The sequence below is a fragment of the Coenobita brevimanus genome, chromosome 103, assembly GCF_032717465.1.
Source record: "Coenobita brevimanus isolate Jiangsu-jjx chromosome 103, ASM3271746v2, whole genome shotgun sequence".
Taxonomy (NCBI): domain Eukaryota; kingdom Metazoa; phylum Arthropoda; class Malacostraca; order Decapoda; family Coenobitidae; genus Coenobita; species Coenobita brevimanus.
The window spans coordinates 40106256-40130721 of NC_137056.1; the positions used below are offsets into that span (position 1 = coordinate 40106256).

The 24466-nt window shown below is 41.5% G+C and overlaps 1 protein-coding gene across 1 annotated transcript in view; it reads left to right on the plus strand.

Annotated features, from left to right (window-relative positions):
- Positions 1 to 2469: 2469 nt before the first annotated feature.
- LOC145415685 (uncharacterized) overlaps positions 2470 to 24466 on the plus strand; it is a 28568-nt gene continuing 6571 nt past the window's right edge. Inside the window, exons 1-6 of the mRNA XM_080284900.1 lie at positions 2470 to 2561; positions 2911 to 3094; positions 16593 to 16764; positions 19559 to 19771; positions 19959 to 20212; positions 21909 to 22565. Of these exons, the coding sequence (XP_080141026.1) occupies positions 16612 to 16764; positions 19559 to 19771; positions 19959 to 20212; positions 21909 to 22565 (1277 nt within the window). The 5' untranslated portion in view covers positions 2470 to 2561; positions 2911 to 3094; positions 16593 to 16611. The remainder of the gene's footprint in view (positions 2562 to 2910; positions 3095 to 16592; positions 16765 to 19558; positions 19772 to 19958; positions 20213 to 21908; positions 22566 to 24466) is intronic.

Here is a 24466-nt window from a genome sequence, read left to right on the forward strand (position 1 = left end):
TCCGCGCAGGGTTGCATTCACTCGAGATTTATCCCGGAAAGATCATATTACATTTCTGGTAAAATCTGCTTCCAAGAGATTAGGTGTGCTAAGCCGTCTCCATACCTTTTTTTTACCCATGCACAGTTGTTGACTTTATATGCGGGATTTATTCGCCCCTGTATGGAGTACAACTTGCCTCTGTCCTAGCCAAATTATTCAGACTATGCATACGTACTTCTTTATTCCCAAATTCATGGAAAGAAGCCAATATCCACCCAGTTCCGAAGAAAGGAAGTTCGTCTGACCCCTCCAATTACAGACCAATAGCTGTCACATCTTCTCTTGGTAAGGTATTTGAAACTAATTAATAAGCATATTGTTAAACATCTTGAATCCAACAACTTAATTAGTGATAGACAATACGGTTTTCGCCACGAAAGATCCACCATTGACATACTCAATCTCTTAACTCATACCATCCATCAATCAATTGATCTTTTTGGAGAAACTCATGCAGTAGCTCTTGATATCTCTAAAGCTTTCGACAGAGTATGGCACCGTTCCCTGCTGTCCAAATTCCCTTACTATGGACTAACGTCTTTTGTTTCTTTGATTTCTTCTTATCTTAGTGACAGGAAAATAAGAGTAAAAGTAGATGATGTATATTCGAATTTCCACTCAATTAACGCCAGCGTGCCGCAGGGATCAGTTCTGGCATCAACCCTATTTCTGGTTCATATCAATGATCTCTTATCTGTCACTCACAATCCCGTTCACTCATATGCAGATGACTCAACACTACATAGTTCATTCACACTCAGACATCCATATACAAAGTCTAATATCTCTACCTCTCAGCTCAGTAAAGCCATCTCCATAAATCAAGATCTAGCTACAATAAGTGAATGGGGACAAAACAACCTTGTCTCTTTTAATGCTAGTAAAACTAAATATATACAGTTTTAGACAGATATTGCCAGATTCGTACATTACCTTCAGTGCTACTAATATTCCCATCTCCAAAAGTATTGAAATTCTTGGTGTCTCACTTAACAGTGCCCTCAGCTGGACCTCTCATGTCAGATCACTTGCTAAAACCGCCTCAAAGAAACTTGGATTATTGTACAGAGTCCGTAACTTCTTCACCGATGAGCAGTTAGCTATAATTTATAAGTCATGTGCGCTCTCAGCTTGAATATTGCTCACCCTTGTGGAATGGTTGTGGAGAGGTTGCATTAAGACAACTAGACAAAATTCAGAATAAAACTGTTAGAATCATTAACAACCCTGCCATTACATATAAACTACCTCCCCTGCAAGTAAGAAGGAATGTTGCCTCCCTTGCATTATTTTACAGATATTTTTTTGGCAAATGCTCAGACGAAGTTGCGTCCATGGTGCCACCTCTCCATGCCTTCCCTCGTGCTACACGGGCATCTGGTAGTGCTCATGACTGGAATGTCACTCAACCATATTGCAGAACTTCTGCCTATCAGAATTCTTTCATTCCCCGAACTACATCTCTCTGGAACTCGCTTCCCCAGAGTTGTTTTCCTCCAAATTTCAACCCACAACTGTTCAAGTCCAACTGTTACAGATATTTTATGAATAGAGGACACCAGTAATCTGGTGTATGGATTTTTTTTTTTCCCCCATTTTTCCTTCCTCCGTTCTCTTAAAAAAAAAAAAAAATGTATGGGGAGGCTCCCCGCATACAGCTCTTCTTAATAGGGTGGAGTCAAAGGCATTTCGTCTCATTAACTCTGCTTCTCTTACTGGCTCCCTTCAACCCTGTCTCTTCGCCGAACTGTTGCCTCATTATCACTTTTCTATCGCAACTTCCATGGTCATTGCTCCTCTGAACTGTGTCTGCATCCCTCCACCTCTACGACGGGTGCGTAGCACCAGTCTGGCAATAAACTCTCATCCCTTTTCTGTCCAACTCTAATGCAAGAGTTAACCATTACTCCCAGTCCTTCATTTATGCAACGGGTCAACTCTGGAACTCTCCCTCTGTCTGTATTTCCTACTTCCTATGATCTCCAGTCTTTCAAACGCAGTGTGTCCAGGCATCTCGAAACGAACGGATCTTGACGTTGGCTCTTTTGTATTATTGTTTTTCTTGGAGGGAACTGTTTTGCGGGCTCCAAGCCTTTGGTTCCTTCTTCCTCGCATTAAAAAAAAAAAAAAAAGAACTATCGATAAGCGCCGAGTGATGTGTGTGAAATATTAACATTTTTTTTTTTTTTCTGAGGGGGGGAGGTCATGGCGGAAAAACAAGGGTCCAGCTCCGGAGAGATGAAGTGGAAGCATTTCCTAATCGGCTTAGCCCTTTATTGTAAAACAAATTCTAACATTGGCTTTTGAAAGTTTTGTGCGTAGTCAACTTACGAAGGAATAAATTCCCATGTTTAATGAAGGGATAAGAGAAGAGATTCCGATCCTTTCTGAGATTCGTGTGATCGTCTTTTCAATGAAAGTATAGATACTTAAACAGGAAGGCTGGTGAATTTGGCGTGGGTACACGCTGGATGGTTGTTTTTTCGTATTGTGGATGACGTAGACACCATTATATTAAGGTAGGTCATGTATTGTGATTATGTGACCCAGAGACTGGCTGGAAGTATGCTGTATCCCCCAGTCTTGACCCAGAGAATGGCTGGAAGTAATCTGTATACCCCAACTCCAAGTCTGGCGTGGCCCTTTAGGCCGGCATCAGTATATTTAATGTTGGTAGTATGAGCACATTGTATCAGAGAATTCTTGCTCTGGTAAGATGAGTAAAATTAGGCATCAGATAAATGTGTAAGAAACGAAGGTGCACGTTGAGAGCCAAAGGTTGGTGGGAACTGGGAATACAAGGCTATACAATACTCATATTCTCTTAACGTTTCTCAAAGACCTAATTCTGGTTTTACCTTTTGGCAGGATGTTCTGAGTAAGTGCCAGTTCAAAATCCACACCTCAGTGAACCAGCGATGATCCTCACACGAAAACCTCTGGCTGATACTCAAAACTGTTCCCCAAGGTGGGCCATGCAGTGTAGTGAAGGGTTTTTTCATCACCTCTTTAAGGCATGGCATTACCTGTGCATTTCTTCTTGCAGAGATGAGTAAGGAGTTTCTTTTTCTGCTCTTTTTTTTTGTTATTTTTCTTCTTGATGCTGCATACCGTAGTGCTGTCACCCTTCATAATTTTGTGAACCCATTATTGTAGGATTTTAACTCCCAAAAGAATAAATTTTATTAATTCTCTACCTAATGGGTGTGGCCTTTCCATATTTTCTAATGAAATTAGTCGGTCAAAGGTTACTTATTTTTCCTGGATTACCACAGCTATACTCCTTTCGCAGCAAGAAGTCCGTTCAGGGTGTGGCAGAAGTTGGAATTTCCCCCGAGTTCGACGTTGCCAATTTGACCACCAATTATCGGATTATCACTCTGTCTCCCTACCTACCCCCATCCCACCTGTTTCTCTCTCTCTCTCTCTCTCTCTCTCTCTCTCTCTATTGTATATATTTATTATTTATTTTCAACTTTTTTTCCACACCACCTATGAGGTAAAAGTCTAGGTGCTTTTTATTTTTAAGAGGTTTCCCCTGTAGGCCTAATCCTCTCTCTGATCTTTAATCATAATCTTCTTCGTCATCAGAACTTTCTGTTATATTGACGAGAGAGGGAGAGAGAAACAGGTGGGATGGGGGTAGGTAGGGAGACAGAGTGATAATCCAATAATTGGTGGTCAAATTGGCAACTCTACAGCTTGGCAACATGGGAAAAAAGCTCTGCCACGTGTCATAGAATTCATTCAAATCGTTGTTATAATTCTAAAATGTGATACTGAATGTACTATATAGCTTCCTTTACAATATACAGAATATAGAAAACAATTTCAAATAGCACATAGATGGGAAATAAGAGAAAGAGAGGCATGTACTTCGGTTGATTTGGCAGCATCGCTAGAGGTGATTCACCAGGTGGGCCCCACCCTGAATGGACTTCTTGCAGTGAAAGGACTATAGTGGGATTTTGTCTCGACTTACCTCTGAAAGCTATAATGCGGGTTTAGAATGCATACACGGTAAATATTCCTCCGATATTTGCCAGTAGCAAACCAGGGTTAGCCCTGACGTCAAAAAAAAGTTTAGCCAATTTTTTCAAGATTTTTTTCAATAGTTCGAGGAGTGGCTGGTTAGGGTCGTTATGGCCATAGGTGGGGCTAGAGCTAGCTCTGTGGCTAGAGTGAGAAGTGGTTTGAAGAAGTTCTGTGAGCTGTTGCCTCTCCTGACACTGAGAGGGCTCTCCTTCCATGTTAAGGGATCTTTGTATTCAGCATGTTTTAGGAGTGCAATGCTGAACGGTAGTGAGACATGGGCAGTAAAGGAAGAGGATATTCACAGACTCAAACATACAGAGATGACAGTGATTAGGTGGATGTGCAGTGCATCCCTCAGTACGAAGCCTGGGGGGGCTAGGTCTACGATGAAAGAGTTGAGGGGTAGGATGGGACTGGAGTGTATTGGTGTTGTGATGAGGAGAGGTAGATTGAGATGGTTTGGGCATGTAGAGAGGATGGGGGATGATAATTGGGTGCGGAAAGTGAGAAGTGTTAATGTTCGGGATATGGCTGCAAGAGGTAAACCGAAAAAGACGTGGGATGAGGTCATTGAAATGTGACCTCAGGGATAAGGGGCTGAATAGGGAAGCAGCCAGAGATTGAGCAACATGGAGAGCTGCCATTAGGTGACTAAGGCTGACGCATGCAAGCATTTGGGAGCCTTCAAAAATGAATGAATGATTCAATACCCTCACTGCTCCCCCCCCCTTTTTTTTTTTTTTTTTTTTTTTTTTTTTTTAATGCAATAGTTGTTTAATTATATCTGAAAAATGAACTCTACTTTTTCTATTTTAAACTCATGTTTTTCATTCTCTATCGTATTGCATTATACATTGCAAAATTTTCTTTGGGGAGGGCTTACAGCACCCCCTCCCTCCATATTCCCCACTGCATGGGCTCAGTGCGCTCACCAAAGTCATGGGCTGCCCAGTACAAAAAAAAAAAAAAAAAAAAAAAAAAAAATCCCCCCTTCTCCCTCTTCAACTTTCTGGGTGTCCCACTGGTCAGGAGTCAAATTAACCATAATAGTATTGATAGGAAGTAGCCAAAATGAAGTCGGCTACAGCCATATTAGAAGATCTAGCCAGGTACCATTGGGTGGCTGTCATACCAGTACCAGTTATGTTTGAAAATTTTTCTGCATCTCTGTAGCCAGGCACCAAAATCTCTTAAGGGGTGGTCATTTGTTTTACGAGGAGGGGCACTAGCCCTCCGCCATTCCACTTGCTGACATGTAGGGAACACGCGGATTAGTTATGTGGTTACCACCCATCATTGTAAATGGTTTCCGGGCTTACAGAAAACCATTAGGCTTGTCACTCAATGTAAAACCACCTGAAAAGGAAAGAAGAGCAATAAGATGTGACAAGGAAGATAGAAGAATAGGAAGAGAGGAGGGCAGAAACAGAAAAAGAATGATAAAGGTTACGGAAGAACTATGCAGCAGTACATCCGGCGCGTGGATGACGGTCACCACCACCTACTACTACTGTGTTCCACCCTTTATTTTCCCTCTACTTCTACAGTGCCATATTATGGCTTGGTGCTAATTCATTATTAGCTGCCTTCCCTCCTTCAGCCCATAACTGGTCTGTTTATTTGGGGAATGTGCAAATACCTTTTCTTCTGTGACACTTTTGTTGGATATCAATAATAATAGGGATAGGCGCGTCCTGCCAGGTAGTTTCGCTGTGGCCTCTTAGTAACAGATATTCTCCCATTCCTGCTTGTGTTTTTCAGGAATGTCTATCTATCTATTTATTGCCAGACGCTTCAATCCCGAATGGGGTGGCCACAAACAAATCGCCTCCACGTCGCCCTGTCCTCCGCCATTTCACTGCCCTGCTCCCAACTCACACCCCCCTCTCTCATATACCTCTACACTTCATCCCTCCATCTCATCCTTGGCCTCCCCCTCCCTCTCCCCCCCCTCCACCTCACTCACATACACTCCTCGTCAGTAAAATTAGGCATCAGATAAAAGTGTAAGAAACGAAGGTGCACGTTGAGAGCCAAAGGTTGGTGGCCAGACCACCTTAGTGTGTTCCTCCTATTGCTTCAAGAATGTGAGGCTGATAATTAAGGTAAGGCTGGAATTTGTTTAGAATAGGACTGCTCAGGGTCAGGGTTAACAAGAACACAATACGGACCCCAGTAAAATAACGGTCACAGACAGGGAGGCCATCAAAATAAGATAACTTTTTAAAATACGATACCATTTGCAAATGCATAATAACCGAGATTACCCATCAATCAAGGAGCTCCCCCCCACACACACACACACACACACACACACACTTCCCACCCAAGAGAGCCGAAATAAAGAATGTTTCCAAAACTCGACTTTCCTTTCCAGTCTTACTGAGTTAGTAAGGATACCTCTGGTTTGGATAGGCTTAATAAGTTGAATAACATTTCCGGCTTCTTGAATAGGGCAGGGAAGGATTGGTTTGCTGTCACCCCGAGACATAAAGCGGCAAGTGCAGCAATTTCACCGTGTTTCAAGGTCGCACCTATGGATTGCTTTTATTCAAATTTTTGGGGATTAATAGGCGTGGGTTTCCTTAGGACAGGTGAGGTTAGTGTAATGAATAATCCGGCGTTTGAAACTGCCATGTTTTTGTATGCTGAAGATGATTTTACTATCAGTTTTGTCAGATATGCTACTAAGTTGGGAGGGGGAGGTGGATATGGGCACAAGTAAGCATTTCTGACACAAATGAATGTCAAAATCATTTAAAACACATCAGAAAAATCTGTTGCCCAACAATAGGGGTGTATCGTGTACTTGTAAAATTTTACTGGTATGCCTAATCAAGTTAGTCATTTCGGATCCAATGGCCAATAACCATACATTAAGAGCATAGGTTAAGAGCACATACCAGAACTTACCAACTTTTTTCTTCTGGGAATCGATGATACACACATTGTCGGGGGTGTGAACGTTTGGTTTTACCTCACACAACACAGCAGTGCGACTGCCCGACCATATTTATCATTTATTGATGAGAAAAAGTTACTTCGTCTCACACCATTTATTGAAAAAATACAACCATAGTTCCTTTATACTGATCCATTCAGTACTATATAATCTGACTGAAGCGTACATATTTATATGTATGTATCTGCTGCTGTACCACAAGTTATGTTTTCAGGTATCATCATTGCCAGACGCCATATATCCCAAACGGGGTGGTCAAGGGCTTAGAGTTAATTGTTTTACAGGGAGGGGCATTAATCCTCCACCAACCCCACTTGACACGTAGGGTGAACATTATGCCAACAGCATCTGGTGTTCCCAGGCGGTCACCCATCCAAATACTAACCAGACCCAACGTCAGGTATACAGAGGCTAAAATGGTGACAGCTGAGGTATGGTTCAGGGGAAAAGTCTATCCCGCAAACGTTTTGCTTCGTTTACGTGCAGATGATAAATTTTGTCGCCAACACCACCTGCATTCGTTACGCAGTACTGTCATGCTCAGAAGTTCCAGTTACCATTAAAAATCCCTTATAGCTTTCCTGACGTTGATCAGAAGGCCGCAAGTTTTGGCAGGCCGGGAATGCCAGCCAATGGCGATACATTACTCATAAACACAGGCAGTGGCGAGCCAATGAACATGCATTTGATAAAAAGTTGGCTCAGGTGAGCCAATCACCACCCTCTTATCATGCGTCTTTTGGTTTTCATTCAGTTCTCCTGCAAACACTATGGATTTTGGTGTGTGTGCGTTTGTCTTGTGGTTTTTGCATATTTTGTGGTGATTCGGCATGTCTGATGCTGCCGTTAGTGATGGCAGTAACCCTGAGGAGCCACAGCCCTCGCGGGGTAGGAAAAGAGAATGAAACGTGTCCGAATGGAAGAAAAACAAAACAAAAATGTGTCGTAACGCAGGGCAGCCATTCGTAAGTGTAACAATAGGTCGCTTAGTGGCGGGGAGAAGTGTGGGGCCACCATGCAGAGATGGATGTTTTACTAAGCTGACTATGCCCGTGATTGAAGCTGTGTTTAGCAAATTTTGGGGCTTGGGAGATTATGACAAACAGACAGAATACCTTCAGTTTCTTGTATGACCAATTCCAGTGAATCGTGGTCGAAAACCGCTTAATGAGGGTCCACGTACACGGTCTCTGACATTACAATACAGTATCAAGTACAATAACAAAGAATATAAAGTTTGTAAGGCTGGGTTTATGTCTGTCTTTAATATTGGGGATAAAAGAGTCCGAAATGTGGTGAAAAAGATGACGGCAACAGGTATCCCAAAACCAGACCGGCGTGGAAGGCACACATCTAGTACAAAAAAGGATGACAAAGTTTTGGCTACCCTACCTCCCCAGCCCCATCACTCATGTTCTTTAACAGATGTACAGAATATTATTAGGTGAATGTTATGGTATGGGTGTTGTGGGAATATCATAAAAAATAAAGGTCACTGTTAAGTGTCTGCCATTACTCCATTTCACTAGTTTTATTACATTTTCGAGTTTTTTGGTTTCTAATGTTGAAACCTGTTGTAAATTGGTTTTTACCCTTTATCCAACGATTTTTGGGTAATGATTAAAAACCAATTTGCAGGTTGTTTCAGCATACCAAAACAACCAAAAAAAAAAAGGAAAAAAATGAAATAAAAGACTAGTGGAAATTTGCAGCTTTTTTCAGGATACCAAAACAACCAAAAGAAAATTGAACAAATGAAATAAAAGACTAGTGGAAATTAGGCTTACAATCTAATCTAATCTAACCTAACCTAACCTACAATACCTTATTGTGTAGGAGGGAAGATATTCACAGCCCACACACAACGCGGCCAATGAGGGGAACGCCATATCAATGACTGAGCTGCGTGGGCATCTCCTTTGAATGTGATTGGATCCCGCACGTCTTCTGTTGAATCTGACTGGCTCGCGCATGTCTGAGGCATGACGTCACTGTCCACTTTGAAAATGAAACATGGCCAAAGTGAGCAAAGTAAGCCAGAAGTGAGATATTAAAATTAATTCTTCTCTCTCCCACCTAATGCATTTGCAGCAGCTTTCACTTGAATTTTCCTGCCCTCTTTATTGTGTAGGTTGTTTCTATTCAACCCACAGCTGGGTCTGATTAATGGCAGACACTTAATATTGTCCAAAATAAGTATTTTAATGAAGGAAAAACTAATAAACAAATTATCACATTAGTCTCAATTATCCAGGCAGCTGTTACCCAGACAATACCAGACACTGTGATCTGGCTTTTGTTTGTTCGTTTTTGAAGGCTCCAACATGCTTGCGTGCATCGGCCTTGGTCACCTAATGGCGGCTCTCCATGCCGCACAATCAGTGGCAGCCTCCATGTTCAGTCACTTAATGACTTTGTCCCACATCTTTCTGAGTCAACTCCTCGCAACCCCACCCCCAATATTAACGCTTCTCATCTTCTGCACCCAATTATCATCTCCCATCTTCTCCATATGCCCAAACCATCTCAATCTACCTCTCCTCATCACAACACCAATATATTCCAGTCTCATCCTACCTCTCAACTCTATCTATCTATCTATCTACCTCTCAACTCTTCCATTGTAAACCTAACCCCCCCAGGCCTTACACGCAGGGTCGCACTGCACATCCACCAAATCATTGTCATTTCTGTACATCTGAGCCTGCAAATATCCTCTTCCTTTACTGCCCAGGTCTCACTACCATACAGTATCACACTCCTACCAAATGCTGCATACAAAGACCCCTTAGCACGTAGGGAGAGTCCTCTCAGTGTCAGGAGAGGCAACAGCTCTCTGAACTTCTTCCAACCACTTCTCACTCTAGCCACAGAGCTAGCTCCAGCCCTACCTCCAGCACATAACATGTCTCCCAAATAACAAAACTCTTCCACACACTGAAGAGACTCACCAGCAAGTTCAATCCTTTCTATCTATCTATCTATTGCCAGATGCCATAATCCCGTAAGGAGTGGCCATTTGACTTTGAGTTATTGGTTTTACGGGGAGGGGCACTAACCCTCCACCAGCTCACTTGTTGACACGTAGGGAGCACATATGGGTCGGTTATATGGTTACCACCCAACGTTGTAAATGGTTTCTTGGCTTACAGGAAACCATTTTGCTTGTCACTCAATGTAAAGCCACCTGTAAAGAAAAGAAGAGCAATAAGAAGCGACAGGAAAGATGGGAGATATAGGAAGAGAGGAGGGCAGGCACAGAAAAAGAATGATAAAGGCTAAGGAAGAAGTAGGCAGCAATACATCAAGTGAGTGGATGATGGTCGCCATCACACCTGACAATCTCCACCTGCTCTCCCTGACACTCCGCACACATAAAATCAGCATTTTCCCACTATTTAAAACAATTATGGTATTTGTAGCTACATCCATTACCCAGACACTATGATGTGGCTATTCAAAACTATTTTTTATACATTTTTTCATAATATTTGGACAAAATGCTTGCGTCCGGGCAGAAATCATGGCTGTGCGAACATTTTCGTGCTTGGCTGGGCGTGGTGGCTATTGTGTTTGTTTCCTACCTGCTTCAGGCCTTGCTGTTCCTTGCATGGCTCTTCCTAGGATGTGTGATGATAGCCTCTCCACCCGGGAAAAAGGAAAAGGGTAGTGATGCCTCTGGAGAAGTGGGAAATCCTGGTTAAGATTGATGCAGGATGTCGAGTTGAGTGTTGATGATTTTATCCAAGCTTACTGTACTGTACCATGATTTTATTTTACCTTGATTTTATTCTATTTTACCATTATGCTTTGTGTTCTCACAGCATTTTTCTTGTAGCTGTTTTTCTTCATGTTTTCATGTCCCTGCAATGGTGATTGCTTGTCAGTGGTTAATGGGCCATCTTGACTATAGTAATTACTTGGTTGTGGTTTATAGGTCTGCATGACCAGATGGAGTAGTTTTAAACAACAGGAACAAATGTAATACGGTGTACTGTGGTGGCATTTTACACTGGCTTTCAAAGTTAGGTTATGTACTAAGGGGGGCCAGGGGAGAAGTCTATACGGAGCCATTACCCGGACATGCTTTTAACTCTATTACGTGGGATAATCGAGGGACAACCGTACTGTATTATTATTATTATTATTATAAACATCTTCATTACTGTACTGCCACATTCTTTTAAAAATTTTGCCATATCCCCGTAATAAACACACATACCTTCTGTACTGTTGTTATTATTAACAGGCATACTCTTACTGTCTCATTTAACTTACTATACTAAGCCTGCTGAAGAGTCACACTATCGTGACCATGAAATAGGATACAAAATCCCACACTGACATATGAAAACAGATGTACAGTAATCCCTCCACTATCCGATGTAATAGAGCCAAAGGCATGTCCGGAAAGTGGTCCTGTCCGGATAGTGGGCCCCAGCGTCCTGGACTTGTACTTATGGACCCTAACTCAGAAAAACACCTATACAACTCCCTCTGGACATGCATAGCATCTATTTAAGACCCAAAGCACACCAATAAGGGATATAAAAGACTGAAATAAATGCAATAGAACCAGAGAATGTGGTTTTAGAGGTGAGTTTATACAATATTAAACATTCTGGGTACTTACAAGTCCCTAGCTCCTAGACTGGTACTTATGGACCCTAACCTAGCCTAATTTTGAAAGCCACCTAAATAACTCCCTACCGGACATGCATACCACATATTTAAACCTGTTTAAGACCCTGTTTACACCAGTAATGGACATAAAGCTTGAAATAAATGAAAAGGAACCAAGGAATGAGGAATTAGAAGTGACTGTACCTCATCCGGGGTAATTAAAGCACGTTTGTGGCTGCCTTTTGTAAGGTTTTGGCAGTGGTGAAAATGCTCTTGAAGCACATACAGTAATCCAGTGTTGTGCTGCACTTACGGTAATTCTTTGCATTGTGAGTTATAACTGTTTAACACTGCACATTGTTAATTGCACCAGGCCAGTTTCAGCCGCCATTTGCACTCCACAGTTAATCCTTTGCACTCTAAATTCTAATTTCTTAACACTGCACAACATTGTAATTTCCCGTGTGGTCTGGTGGCGAGGTATTGCAGTTTATTCACTGTTTATTCACAAGAAAAATGAGCACTTGTGGCTCCCATTATGATATGCTACCACTCGCGATCGAAGTTAGGCAATAACTGATTGGTGTGAGGGGGAAACAGAGTTGCCAGATCGCAATGGCCACATTACCAAACTCCTCTATTTTCATTACCAAATTTAACTTTTCATTACCAAATTCGTAAAGCTAGCATTTATTCTTCACTAATTATATGTACAAGTGGAAATACTGTACATGTAATCACTCTTCGTATAATTAACAGCTTGTTGGTTATTTTCACGCTATGTATGTTAGCAGATTAAGAGAGAGAGCAAACAATCCACCATCTCCATCCTGTGTATCCTCATACATGTGAAAAATCTGTTTGGTAATGCATTACTCTGATTCATTACCAAACGAATTTTTCATGACCAAATTGGCCCACATTTGGTAATGAAAAATACCAAATGGCAACCCTGGCAGGGGAGGGGGGAGGAAGGAAAGAGAGGAGGGTTCGTGGTGTAACAGCTGTTCGGCACCGCGCGGCAATTTCAAATTACGGGTGCGAAAAAATTCGGATGGGGGGGGGGGTCTTTTTTTGGCCATTTTTGGGTTCCGAAGGTCCAGGCCCACAATGTCTGGTAAGTGGGGATGTCCGGAAAGAGAGCGTCCGGATAGTACGGGGATTACTGTATTTCCAAACACTTCAGAAAACGACCATAGAATCGACTGGAATTCTAGCAAAATTTTGTACAAATGTAGTACGGTAATTATAAGAAACATACAGTAGAGTAGTGGAAGCTGTATGTATAGAGAGATACAGTAATTTTAACCATAGTGAAGGAATGTATAAATTAGATCCAGTGATGAGAGGATTAGTGGCCAGGTCCTTGCCGCCCCTTGTAATCCCTCACTCACGTCTGGGATAGAGTAGAGGGAGAGTCAGGTGAGGTCACATTAGGTGTGGTTAAAAGAAAAGAAAAAAGTGTGGTTACCCTGCATATAAGCAGCTTCTCAGTATTCATATGTATTACTCTTGGTCCGTAGATCCACTGAAGAGGGCGACAGCTGTCACCAAAACTGTTTGGAAATACCCGGTACATCTTGTTTTGTCTGCCAGTGTGGGTTTTTTATCCTATACTAAGCCTGCTGCCTTATTGTAGTACTAACTTCCATATTATTTTTACAGTCTTATTATTAATCCTACTGTCTACACTGTTTTAACATAAAAAAAAAAAAAATTGTTCTGTATTTAAAAAAAAAAAAAAATGTGGAGGGGGGGTTGCTAACCTGGTGCATGCGTGCACGCACGTTAGAAAAGCTGTTTCTAGAATGAGATCTGAATAAAATCCAGCAAAAAAAGGAATACCCTGTACCATACAATGCTAATTTTGCAAGATTTATACATTTATATAGCTACAGGTTAATGGCATTAATACTACCAACCTTCCTGTAGACCAAATATCCTGACATTATTTAACATTATGAATTATTGCTCCAGTGCACATAATTAAAAGATCTGTTAATAATGCATGTATTAAAAGGTGAAGAAAAGCAAGGTCCTTAACCCCTTAACCGCGGGGCGTCGCTTTTGTGATTCTGTGTTATTTTAAATTCACCCGGGCTTCCAAGTGGGGGCTTGTATCATCTATCAGTACTGCCAATGTCCAACACTAGTCAGCACTCCTAATCTCATCTGTACTCCCATCCATTGTTGACAATATAGCCATTTCTCCCCGTTCTTGACTCCCCTCCCTACCCCCCCTCCATTACCCTATCCTCTCACCTGCCCGGCCGTGCTACGCTAAGTAAATCTTCCCTGGAATTTTTCACTGATTTCATCCATTGAAATAAGCCCTATGTCCTATTCTTATACCAAATAATATATACAAGAAAGAAATAAGGTAAGTGAGAGTGCCATACACCTGGAATTGGCTAATTATCACCTGACAACACCTCACGTGCACTCGTTCGCTAATTTTCGCTGTTTTTTCCCCTTGAAATATGCCGTATATTCTATTTTCGTAATAAATATACATGTAAGGAGGGAAGGGAGAAGCCTAAGTGATATTTACATTCACCTGGAACTACCTAATTTATAATGTATTGTCTAGATTTCCTGCCAATCATATCAGTGCTAGACAAAGCTGTTTCAAGATCTAACATTGGTAGCTCTGAATATATATCTCCTAAGTAGGCCTCTAATCTATTTTCGTAATAAATATACATGTAAGGAGGGAAGGGAGAAGCCTAAGTGATATTTACATTCACCTGGAACTACCAAATTTATAATGTATTGTCTAGATTTCCTGCCAGTCATATCAGTGCTAGACTTAGCTGTTTCAAGAACCAATATTGGTAACTCTGAATAACCCCTAAGCAGGCCTCCACGCTGGCCCTCTGTTATCAGTTTACTCTCATCTTCCGAAGCGAGGGTACGTGTGTTTCTTCTTGCTGACTTCAAGGCCTTTTTTCACCCCCATGCAAATGGCCCTGCGACCTTTACCCCCTACTAAACCTCGTGTGGAAAGAGGTAAAGGGCTGACAATTACGGACCCAGGTTCGAATCCCGGCTGGGGCAGGGAACAGTTTAAGGATTTGAATTTCATTAAATCAGGCTTTACTGATCTACCAGAAGACCCGCCGACATGTCGTAAAAATACCCCCGCTAATACCAATACACCAGTCCTGTATGAGACAGCCCTAGCATGTATTCAATATGGACGGTGGGTGTTAGCGCCGAAGTGGTGACATGTAGAGGTGTATGGTATGTAGGAGGACTTCTGAGCCTTGATAGCAGGCTGTGAAGCCTATGCCCAGAGTCGAACACATAAAAAAAAAAAAAAAAAAAAAAATTGATAAAAGAGTGACTACGATCTTTCTATTGAGTAAAACAGTGCAAGTGGAATTGTAAATAATGTGTAAACAGCAAGTGAAAGTAATGAATGTAAATATACGTGAACAATGGAAAATAGTTTTATAAGTTATTTCAAGTGACAGTGCACAACACAGTGTAAATAAAATAGAAATATAAATAACGTAAATAAAATAAAGAACGTAAATAGAAATGTAAATGAGTAGTATTATAAGAATACGAGTATATACCCTAGGAGTAATGAAAGTGAAAGTTTCACTCTAGCATGTCTGAATGCTATGAGTTATGAGAGTGAAGATGAAAGTGACATTCACTCTCAATGCCAGTATACAGGACGAGAAAGTTAATGCTACGTATTTTACTGAAAGAAATTGAATCCCTACAGTGACAATAAACTAATACTACTGGAGGAAACTTATGGATAAAGACTGTAGATATATATAAGTGTTATATAGTAATAGAAATATAAAGTGTGAGGGGTTTTATGAATAATAAATGACAGAGTAACAAAAGCGAACTAGTGCCAGTGCGACGATCAGACGCGCTTGTAATTTCCATTGCTTTCACAGTGTTTTTTTTTTTTTTTTGAGTATGGATCCCAAACTACTTGAAAATTGTAGAATAGTGTTTATAGTGTTTGTATCTGGCTGTGGTAATCATATTACGGGTTGTCGGGAAGTGTAAAGTGGAGACTTCGTTACCCTACTTCAGAGGTCTCCACAAGTCCTTCGGTAACCGACGAAGGCTCAACAATCATTCCAGGAGAAAGCTGAAGGTATGTGCCATAAGCATATGTAATTTTATTATTCTAGGACTAATAACTGATTTTTGGCAAATATTTTTTGAGAGTCTGTCGGAGCCCAAATAACCCCGCGGCACACGCAAGTCATTGGTAAACAAGCCCGCGGTGTAGGGGTTAAACCCTAAAGATAAAATTCTTAATATTACTAGAATTTTATCTAAGGTTTTAGGATCTTGCTTTTTTTTCTTTTAACACATGCATTATTTAAAGCTCCTGCTGAACTTGATGCCTAAAGATAAAATTCTTCATATTACTAGAATTTTATCTAAGGTTTTAGGACCTTGCTTTTTTCATCTTTTAACACATGCATTATTTAAAGCTCCTGCTAAACTTGATGCCTGTCCTGTGCAAAATTTCTATGGCCCATATTTTTAAAATAAAGCAGTTCTCAACTCAGTCTATAGTAATTGTGGAGAAATAAACAAAAAGCTTCAGGGACTTTTCCTCAGTTTTAAAAAAATGTCGGTTGTGACCTGGTTTTGGACACCTCATATATAGCTACATCATTCACTGATTCATTATAAAACAAAATATACTACTATAATATGCTGGAAAATCCTTGATTTCAGGAAACTCTAGTGGCAGAACTACTGTATTGCACATATCTGTCAACCTAGGCTAATCCCATTCAGTGTTATCCAGTATGACCAATAATCAAGTGGAGAACTTTAAAAAATGTATAATTGTGTTATGGACATATGGTGATGTAGTTAATTTCTCTAAGCCACATTTTTTTTTAGGTTAAATATGCTGTATTAATTCGCCTCTCCTCAATAGTGAAATGTAGAAGAAGACAATGCAGGCATCATCAAGTGGGCAGCTGTCACACAACTCTCAGTTCATCAGCGGGCATGAAAGTGTGAAGGAGGAAGGATGGTGCCGGCTTGAGCATCCACTACTTCTTGCTACACTTCTGGACAGACATAAGCTGGACAGCAGAAGTGAACAGGTGAGCACAGTAGTAAGTGATAAATTTGGTGGAAGATGGGATGGTGAGGAGCAGACACCATGAGATACTTTGTTGCAGCCAGGGTCACAAAGCCATTGCATCATCCATGTTACCATAGTTACCTCCTGTAGATACTTCTTTACTTGCCAATGCACAGAAGGTGGATGGACACCTGAGTTGAGTGGTGGCAGCTGTTTGCACCAGGATTTGAATCCTGGTGCTATTGAGCTGGCAGCATACAGGTATACCCCTGTTTAGCAGTGCAGTTGGTTAGGTAAAAACTCATTGTTAGGCGTGGTATCATATGTCGGGGTAGATTTAACATGTAAAGTAATGGGATGCATTTTTCAGCCTTTGGTTTCCCCCCAGCCAACTCCAAAACCCACCCAAATCAGCCCAAAAACAAGTTTAAAAGCAATCTAACTGGCCTAACAGCCTTAAAGGAAGCTAACTTAAGCCTAACACTTGTAAATAACTTACTAAAACCAACAAATAAAATCTGAAAATCATCAAATATAAGTCTGAAAAAAATCAAGCTTAGTATAGGTGGGGATGCTTACCATCCACTCACTCGATGTAGTGCTGCTCTGGGGTGTCTGCCCTTTCCTCTCCTTCCTTCCCCTTCTGTCGTTCTTTCCTTCATTCTTTCCTCTTCCTTCTGCCTATGGATGACTCTGCACTGAGTGACAAGCCAAATGGTTTCCTGCACACCAGGAAACCATTTACTTTGCTGAGTGGTAACCATACTTTATAACCAAATTATGTTACCTGGTGGTTTAATAGGTAGTTTCAGGGCTCCAATTGAATTGAGCTGGTGAAGGTTTATATCCAAGGGGTGGTTGGAGTTTATTGTTTACATAGTGCTACTCGGGATGAGTGAGGCTGGTCATTCTCATCTTAAATGCCAGGACCAAGTTGCCTAGCCCTGGGCTCCTACGCTTCTCCTGGTGCAATGTAGGATTGGATGATGGATGGATGGATGGTAAACTGAACCCCAAAATGTCAATGGTCACCCCAACTATGGCTAAAACACATTAATTTAAGTCTAAGAATGGTTTACAAATCAACCTAAACACAATTTTAGTCTAAAATATCAAAATCGGTAAAAAAAAGTCAAAACCCATCATTACACCGAGGTTTGGCCATCGTTAGGTGGGGTTTGGTGGTATTTCTACTCCCATCGTTAAGCCAGGGTATGGCATCTAGGGGTATCATATATTGAGGTATAGGCTACTTGTAGTAGGCAGCAGTGCTAACCACCCTGCTACTGTGATGGCAAAGAGGCTAAATAGTACAGCAGCTCATTCACATTTATGATTACAAGCAAGGGTGAAGCCTTTGTGAGTCCCTTGTCAAGTAGTGGCATTTTCTCACTCATGAGCTTCCCAACTCAGCCTGACCATAATGGTTTTGAGAAGCTTATATCTCAGCAACCACAGGGCTGATCACTGCATGGTTTGCATCATATGATAGCCTCATTCTTTAAGATTTGTTTTTGACAGGTTTCATTACCCCGGTGGTAGCCTCATTCTTTAAGATTTGTTTTTGACAGGTTTCATTACCCTGGTGGTGCATATGGCACGTGACACATGCCAACCACGGCATGTAGAAAATCTTCAGAAGAGGGCCACAAGCCAGACAGTTTGTCGTGAAGGCCATTATGTATCAAGGATTAGTGGATTTTGGATACAGATAACTGTACACTGTTGTACAGTATGGAAGTGGATGAGGCTAAGGAATTGACAGGTCAGGCTGATAGGATGAGCCATGTTGAAGAAGCACATGATAGATGTTTAAAGGTAAAGGTGGGGACGCGCTATGAGGCGCTTAGCTGTGGTGTTCATCTCGATAACATAGGCCATTGAGCCTGTACCTGGGATACAAGGCCACTGCTCCATCCAGATTACCACAGTTACTCGCCTGGATGTTACCCTAGATACTCTTTATTTGCCAACCCACAAAGGTTGGAAGGACACCTGAGTTGAGTGATGCCAGTTGCCTGCAGCAGGATTCGAGCCCTGGTGCCAGCAGGCCAGCCAGCTTTGCAGTCGGTGATATTAACCACTCAGCCACCATGGCGTGTTTAGCATCCAGTTTATACCTTGATAGTAAATGGAATGACTATCAAGCATTATTATATATGGTGTATGATTTGCGACTGTACAGTAGAGAGACAAATGTGTGCAGATGCTTAAGTTCATGAGGAGCCATGATCCTGGGGGCTAGAATAATGTGTGAGTTGTGTGGATTTTTTCACTTCGATGTGCTATTGAGAGTTCTCCCACGTATTTCCTTTTCGTGTCTGTTTTCACATCTTGTGTAAGGGTCAGGATGTTGATGGTGATGGAGAACTGTTGTTAGATGAATTAGGTTGGCACATAAAAGCATGTACAGTCATTCAAATTTATGAGAATTAAACATTTTACTCCAGTTTTTAAACATTTTTGGAAAATGTTGTCATGCTTCTCTCCTTTTTATGAGTGCTATTTCTGTATCCTTATTGTTCAGGCTTTAATGCTTTGGAAGCAGATTGCCTTAAGTGAACATGTTTTTGCAAATGACAGACAGTTTTTAATGTGTTGAGAGAAGCTGAATATCAAGTTAAAATTATCACAGTGTTTTGGCCTAGAATACAGAACTGTGTACCATATTTTATATCAGACGATTAATTATTTTATTCGAAGTACAGAAAATTCACCATGGCAAAATGATCAACTCATTGTTTCCTTTACTTTTGTACTCTTCTTATGCAATACAAAACAGTAATAATAAAACAGTTTTTATTTTATCTCAGTTTACAGTTAATCCCATCAAAACTGAATCCATTACATATGATGCAGTTGGTGGAACAAAGAAAAATGCAGAAGAGGATGAAGAGAGAAAAGGATCATGCTTTACACAGATAAGAAATCTGGAAGCTGAAGCACATCCACCTTTTGAACCATTTGATACCAGTGGTGCAGGTGAAGGGCTAGGGGAAGGAGACATGGAAGATGATGAACAAAAGGTAAATACAAAATAGAAGTGAGAGGAAGTAGAGTGGATAGATAGATGTATGAGCAGAAATTGGGAACACAATGGAAACTTGGGATTGAAATATACATTATCCTTACATGAAATTGACATAAAGTATACTGTATATTGAAGAAAAGAGCTTTTTACTCTCCAATCTGGTAGCATCTTTTTCTCTGCAGGTTGATATAAAACCAGAAATTGTTATAAAAGAAGAGGAAATTGTTTTAGAGCCAGTAGAAGATAAGGAACAAGGAGGAGATATGATTGTAGTGGATGGAGATCCTATGGAAATCATCCAGCCCGCCTTCCAGCCAACTTCAGATCCTCTTGATATTGATACGCCCTCACTGTTATCAAAGACTTCTAATGCAGAGCCTCCTCATGGCACTTTACCAGAGCAACTTCTCAAGAATGGATGTGATCAGGAGAAAAAGTAAGTTCAGGCTTAATCAAAACTTTTTTGTATTTTATTTCCATTTTATTACAGCACTAGACTGTGTGTGTGTATATGTGTGTGTGTGTGTGTGTAATTCACTGGGTTGGTCATGATCATGTAATGGTTATGATTGTCAGCATTTTACCCTCCTAGAAGAGAGCTGAGAGCTCATATACTGTAGTCTGATCTGAGGGCAAAGCCTTAACCTTCACACACGCTCACACCTATCCCCTTGCTTAAGGGAGACAATACCCACCCGCTTCATCAGTGAAACTTTTTTACATCCTGAGAAAAGCACAAACCTATCTTAGCAGATGCTGGGCGAGAGCATTACCACTGAGCCAGTGAGTGGTGTGTGTGTGTGCGCGCACGTTCGTGCATGTGTGTGTCTGTGTGTGAGAAAAAGGCAGAATATAAGAGAGAAATGGAGGAACGATTGGGTAAATATGAATTGGAGCAAATGGGGGACATGGAAGGTGTGTGCAAGATATGCACAGAAGAAATATGTGCAGCATGTGATGTGGTGTGTGGGGTGAAGAGAAGACGGAAGGGGGTGCAAGGAACAGCATGGTGGAATGAAGAGGTGAGACAGGCTGTGGCACAAAAGAAGAAAGCATACAACGAATGGATGAGAAATAGGGACGTGGAAGAAGTTGAGAGGCGGAGGAGAGAGTTATATATAGAAAGGTAGAGAAAGGTGAAAAGATTAGTAAGAGAGATTAAGAAGAGAGTCGATGAGGAATTTGAGTGTAAACTGAAGGGACTATAAGAAAATGTTCTGGAAAGAGGTAAAGAGAGTAAGGCAGGGTGGCAGTGAATTTAGTAGGGGAGTGAAAGATAAAAATGGTAGATTATTAGTGGAGAAGGGAGAAAAAGTGAGCAGATGGAGAGAACACTTTAAGGCATTATTGAACTTAGAGAATGGAAGCAATGCGAGTATAAGTGGTTGGGAGAAGGAGGGAGGTGCTAAGACAGGAAGAAATCAGTAGGATAGAAGTTGTGGAAGCAATGAAGAGAGTCAAATTGGGGATAGCCCCAGGAATTGATGGAGTGTGTGGTGAAATGCTGAAGCATGGGAGAGAGATAGTAGTAGAATGGATGTGGAAGATGTGCAGATTGGCCTGGGAGGAAGGTAGAGTCGCAAAGGATTGGAAGTCAGGTATAATTATTCCCTTGTTCCCAAAGGAAAAAGAGGAAAAGAAGTGTGTGGTAATCATAGTGGCATATGTCTTCTTAGTGTAATAGGAAAAGTGTATAGTAGTATACTTATTGACAGAGTTAGGGAAATAACAGAGGAATTAGTTGGAGAAGAACAGGGAAGCTTTAGGAAGGGAAGAGGTTTGTGTAGATCAGATATTCATTCTTAGATCTTTAGTGGAAAAGTTTCTAGAGTAGGGAAAGAAGTTGTATGCAGCCTTCATGGATTTGGAGAAAGCATATGACAGGGTGGATAGACAAGGATTGGGGAAAGTATTGAGAATATATGGAGTAGATGGGAAGTTGTTGAAGGGTGATCAGAAAGTAATGACAGTTCGTGCTATAACATGAAAACCTTGAATGATGGGAGGTAGGGGAGCAAGGAGAGTGCAGAGTTGCCTGTCCTTACGAGTTTGAACTTGTCGCCGTATGCCTGACTTTTCTTGTTTTATTGTTGTGAGTGAATGCTTCACTCTTGTTTTTGCTCTCTGGCCAGAAACATGGATTACTCGAAAGAAGGCTGCAGGTTCTACATTTTTACGAGGTGGAAACTGGGAAAGAAAGCAACAGAGATTCGAGGGGAATTATTACAAGTTTATCCAGACACTACTCCTTCCCTGGAAACTGTTTCCCGCTGGATTCGTGCTTTCACAGCAGGAAAAACTGAATTGAAAGATGAACAACGCTCTGGACGCCCCCGGACATCCGTGACCGAAGCAACAACTGTCCGTGCACGGTCCATCATTGACGAGGATCCAACTGTAACTCTTAGGTTCTTAGCCTTGGAGCTTGATATCAGTTATGGGAGTGCATATGACATCGTGCATGAACAATTACACCTGAGGAAGAAGTGTTGTCGATGGATACCCCATTTGTTGACTGATGAGCAAAAGGCTGAACGGGTGAGGATTTGTCGTGTCTGGCTTGCTGAATTTGAACCAAATGGTCCAAAATGGTTCTCAGATGTTGCTACTGGAGATGAGTGTTGGATTTCATTCTTCACAACCCGTGACAAGCAGTCAAACATGGTGTGGTTGGGCGATGAAGACCCTCGACCTCAGATTTTGAAGGAAGGATTTCGCAGCCGGAAGCGCCTTTTCACCATCTTTTTCAATTCCCAAGGACCAATATGCGTGGATGTGATGCCTGAAAAGTCCACTATCACAGCCCAATACTACACAGACCAGGTCCTTCCACAAGTCTTGGAACACAAGGCCAACACCGCACCAACCCGCCGTCGGTCTCGCCTTTTGCTGCACCACAACAATGCTGCACCCCACAAAGCTCGCCTCACTATGCAGTACCTGGAACAACAAGGTATAACTCTGCTCCCCCACCCACCCTACTCCCCTGACCTGGCTCCCTGTGACTTTTGGTTGTTTCCAAAAATTAAATCTGTCATCGCTGGGAAGCAATTTCATCGCATCCAAGACTTAGCACGGACCGTCAATTCAGAACTCCGAAGTATACCGTCTTCAGAGTACCACACTTGCTTCATGAAGTGGAGAAAGAGAATGGAACGCTGCATAGAGGTTGGAGGGGAGTACTTTGAAGGAATGTGAGTCATAGTTTGATAGTTCTTCATGCTAATAAAAGTTTATGGACTCACTGTCATTTCTTTCTAATCACCCCTGTATCATGGTGCTAAGGATGCAGTGCATGTGGATGGTGAACTGAGTGAATTTTTCTCTTTGAAGGTTGGGTTGAAACAGGGATATGTCATGTCTCCATGGTTGTTCAATCTGCACATGGATGGGGTAATAAAAGAGATACAAGGTAGGGCGGTGGATGTTGGAGTGGCCCTAGTGAGAGAGGGTAGCGTTTGGAAACTCCCTGTACTGTTTTTTGCAGATGATACTGTGTTGTTAAGTGAAGACGAAGGGGAGCTGCATGGCTGGGTGGATGAGTTTGGGAGAGTTTGTAAGAAACGGAATCTAAAGGTGAATGTAGGGAAGAGTAAAGTGCTGGTCTTTGAGAGAGGTGCAGTCAATGAATGTACAGTGAGGTTTGATGGTGAGGAAATGGAAAATGTGAGGGAATGTGATGAGTAAGGATGGAAGTTTGGATGGTGAGGTGCTTTAAAGGGTACAGCAGGGAAGAAAGGTTGCTGGTTCCTTGAAAGCAGTGATAAGAAACATGGAAGTGAAAAAGTTACTACATGACAGTATTGTGTAACATATGGAAGTGGAGCTTGGACGTTGTTGGAAGGACACAAGTCAAGAGTAGGAGCAGTGGAAATGAGTTATATAAGATGAGCCCGTGGAGTCACATGGAGAGACAGACTGATGAATGAGGATATAAAGGAAAGGATGGAGAGTGAGAGACTCACATGGAAAGTGTATGTGAGTGAGGTGGAGGGGGAGGCCAAGGATGAAATGGGGGGATGGAGTGGAGAGGTATATGAGAGAGAGGGGTGTGATTTGGGAGCAGGGCAGTGAAATGGCGGGGGACAGGGCGACGTGGAGGCGATTTGTTGGTGGTCACCCTGTGTGGGATTGGGGCGTCTGGCAATAGATAGATAGATAGATAGATAAATATATATATATAGATAATATTTATGTATAATACAGTAAAAGTCCAATTATTCGGCTGCTGATTATTCGGTAGATCCAACATTTCGGCAGTTTTGAGAAATAGTCCCATTTACGAAAATCTTTGATTGTTCGGCAGATGTCCAGAATCATCTCGGCAGTCCAGGAAGTGTTATCTGTGACTTGTAGGCCTAATGTTTCATTACACTCCTGTATGTTCACTAATATCTATATTTTTTTCAGACTCAGGTATACTATTGTATTAGATTACAATATTGGATAGTATCATACAGTACAGTAACCACCTCCTCCAAATTAGCGAGGGTTACGTTCCAAGCCCCCTCGCTAATTCTTGAAATTCGTTCATTCTTGAATCCTTCCTGAAAGTGACATTTACTGGTAATTGCGTAGCCCTTGAACCACTGATACTGTAATGCATTACCCATAAATAAATGTTGCTTGTTAAATCAGTTTCCCGGTTGTTTTTAGCTGTACGACTGTGACAACTCTAGTATTTTTATTC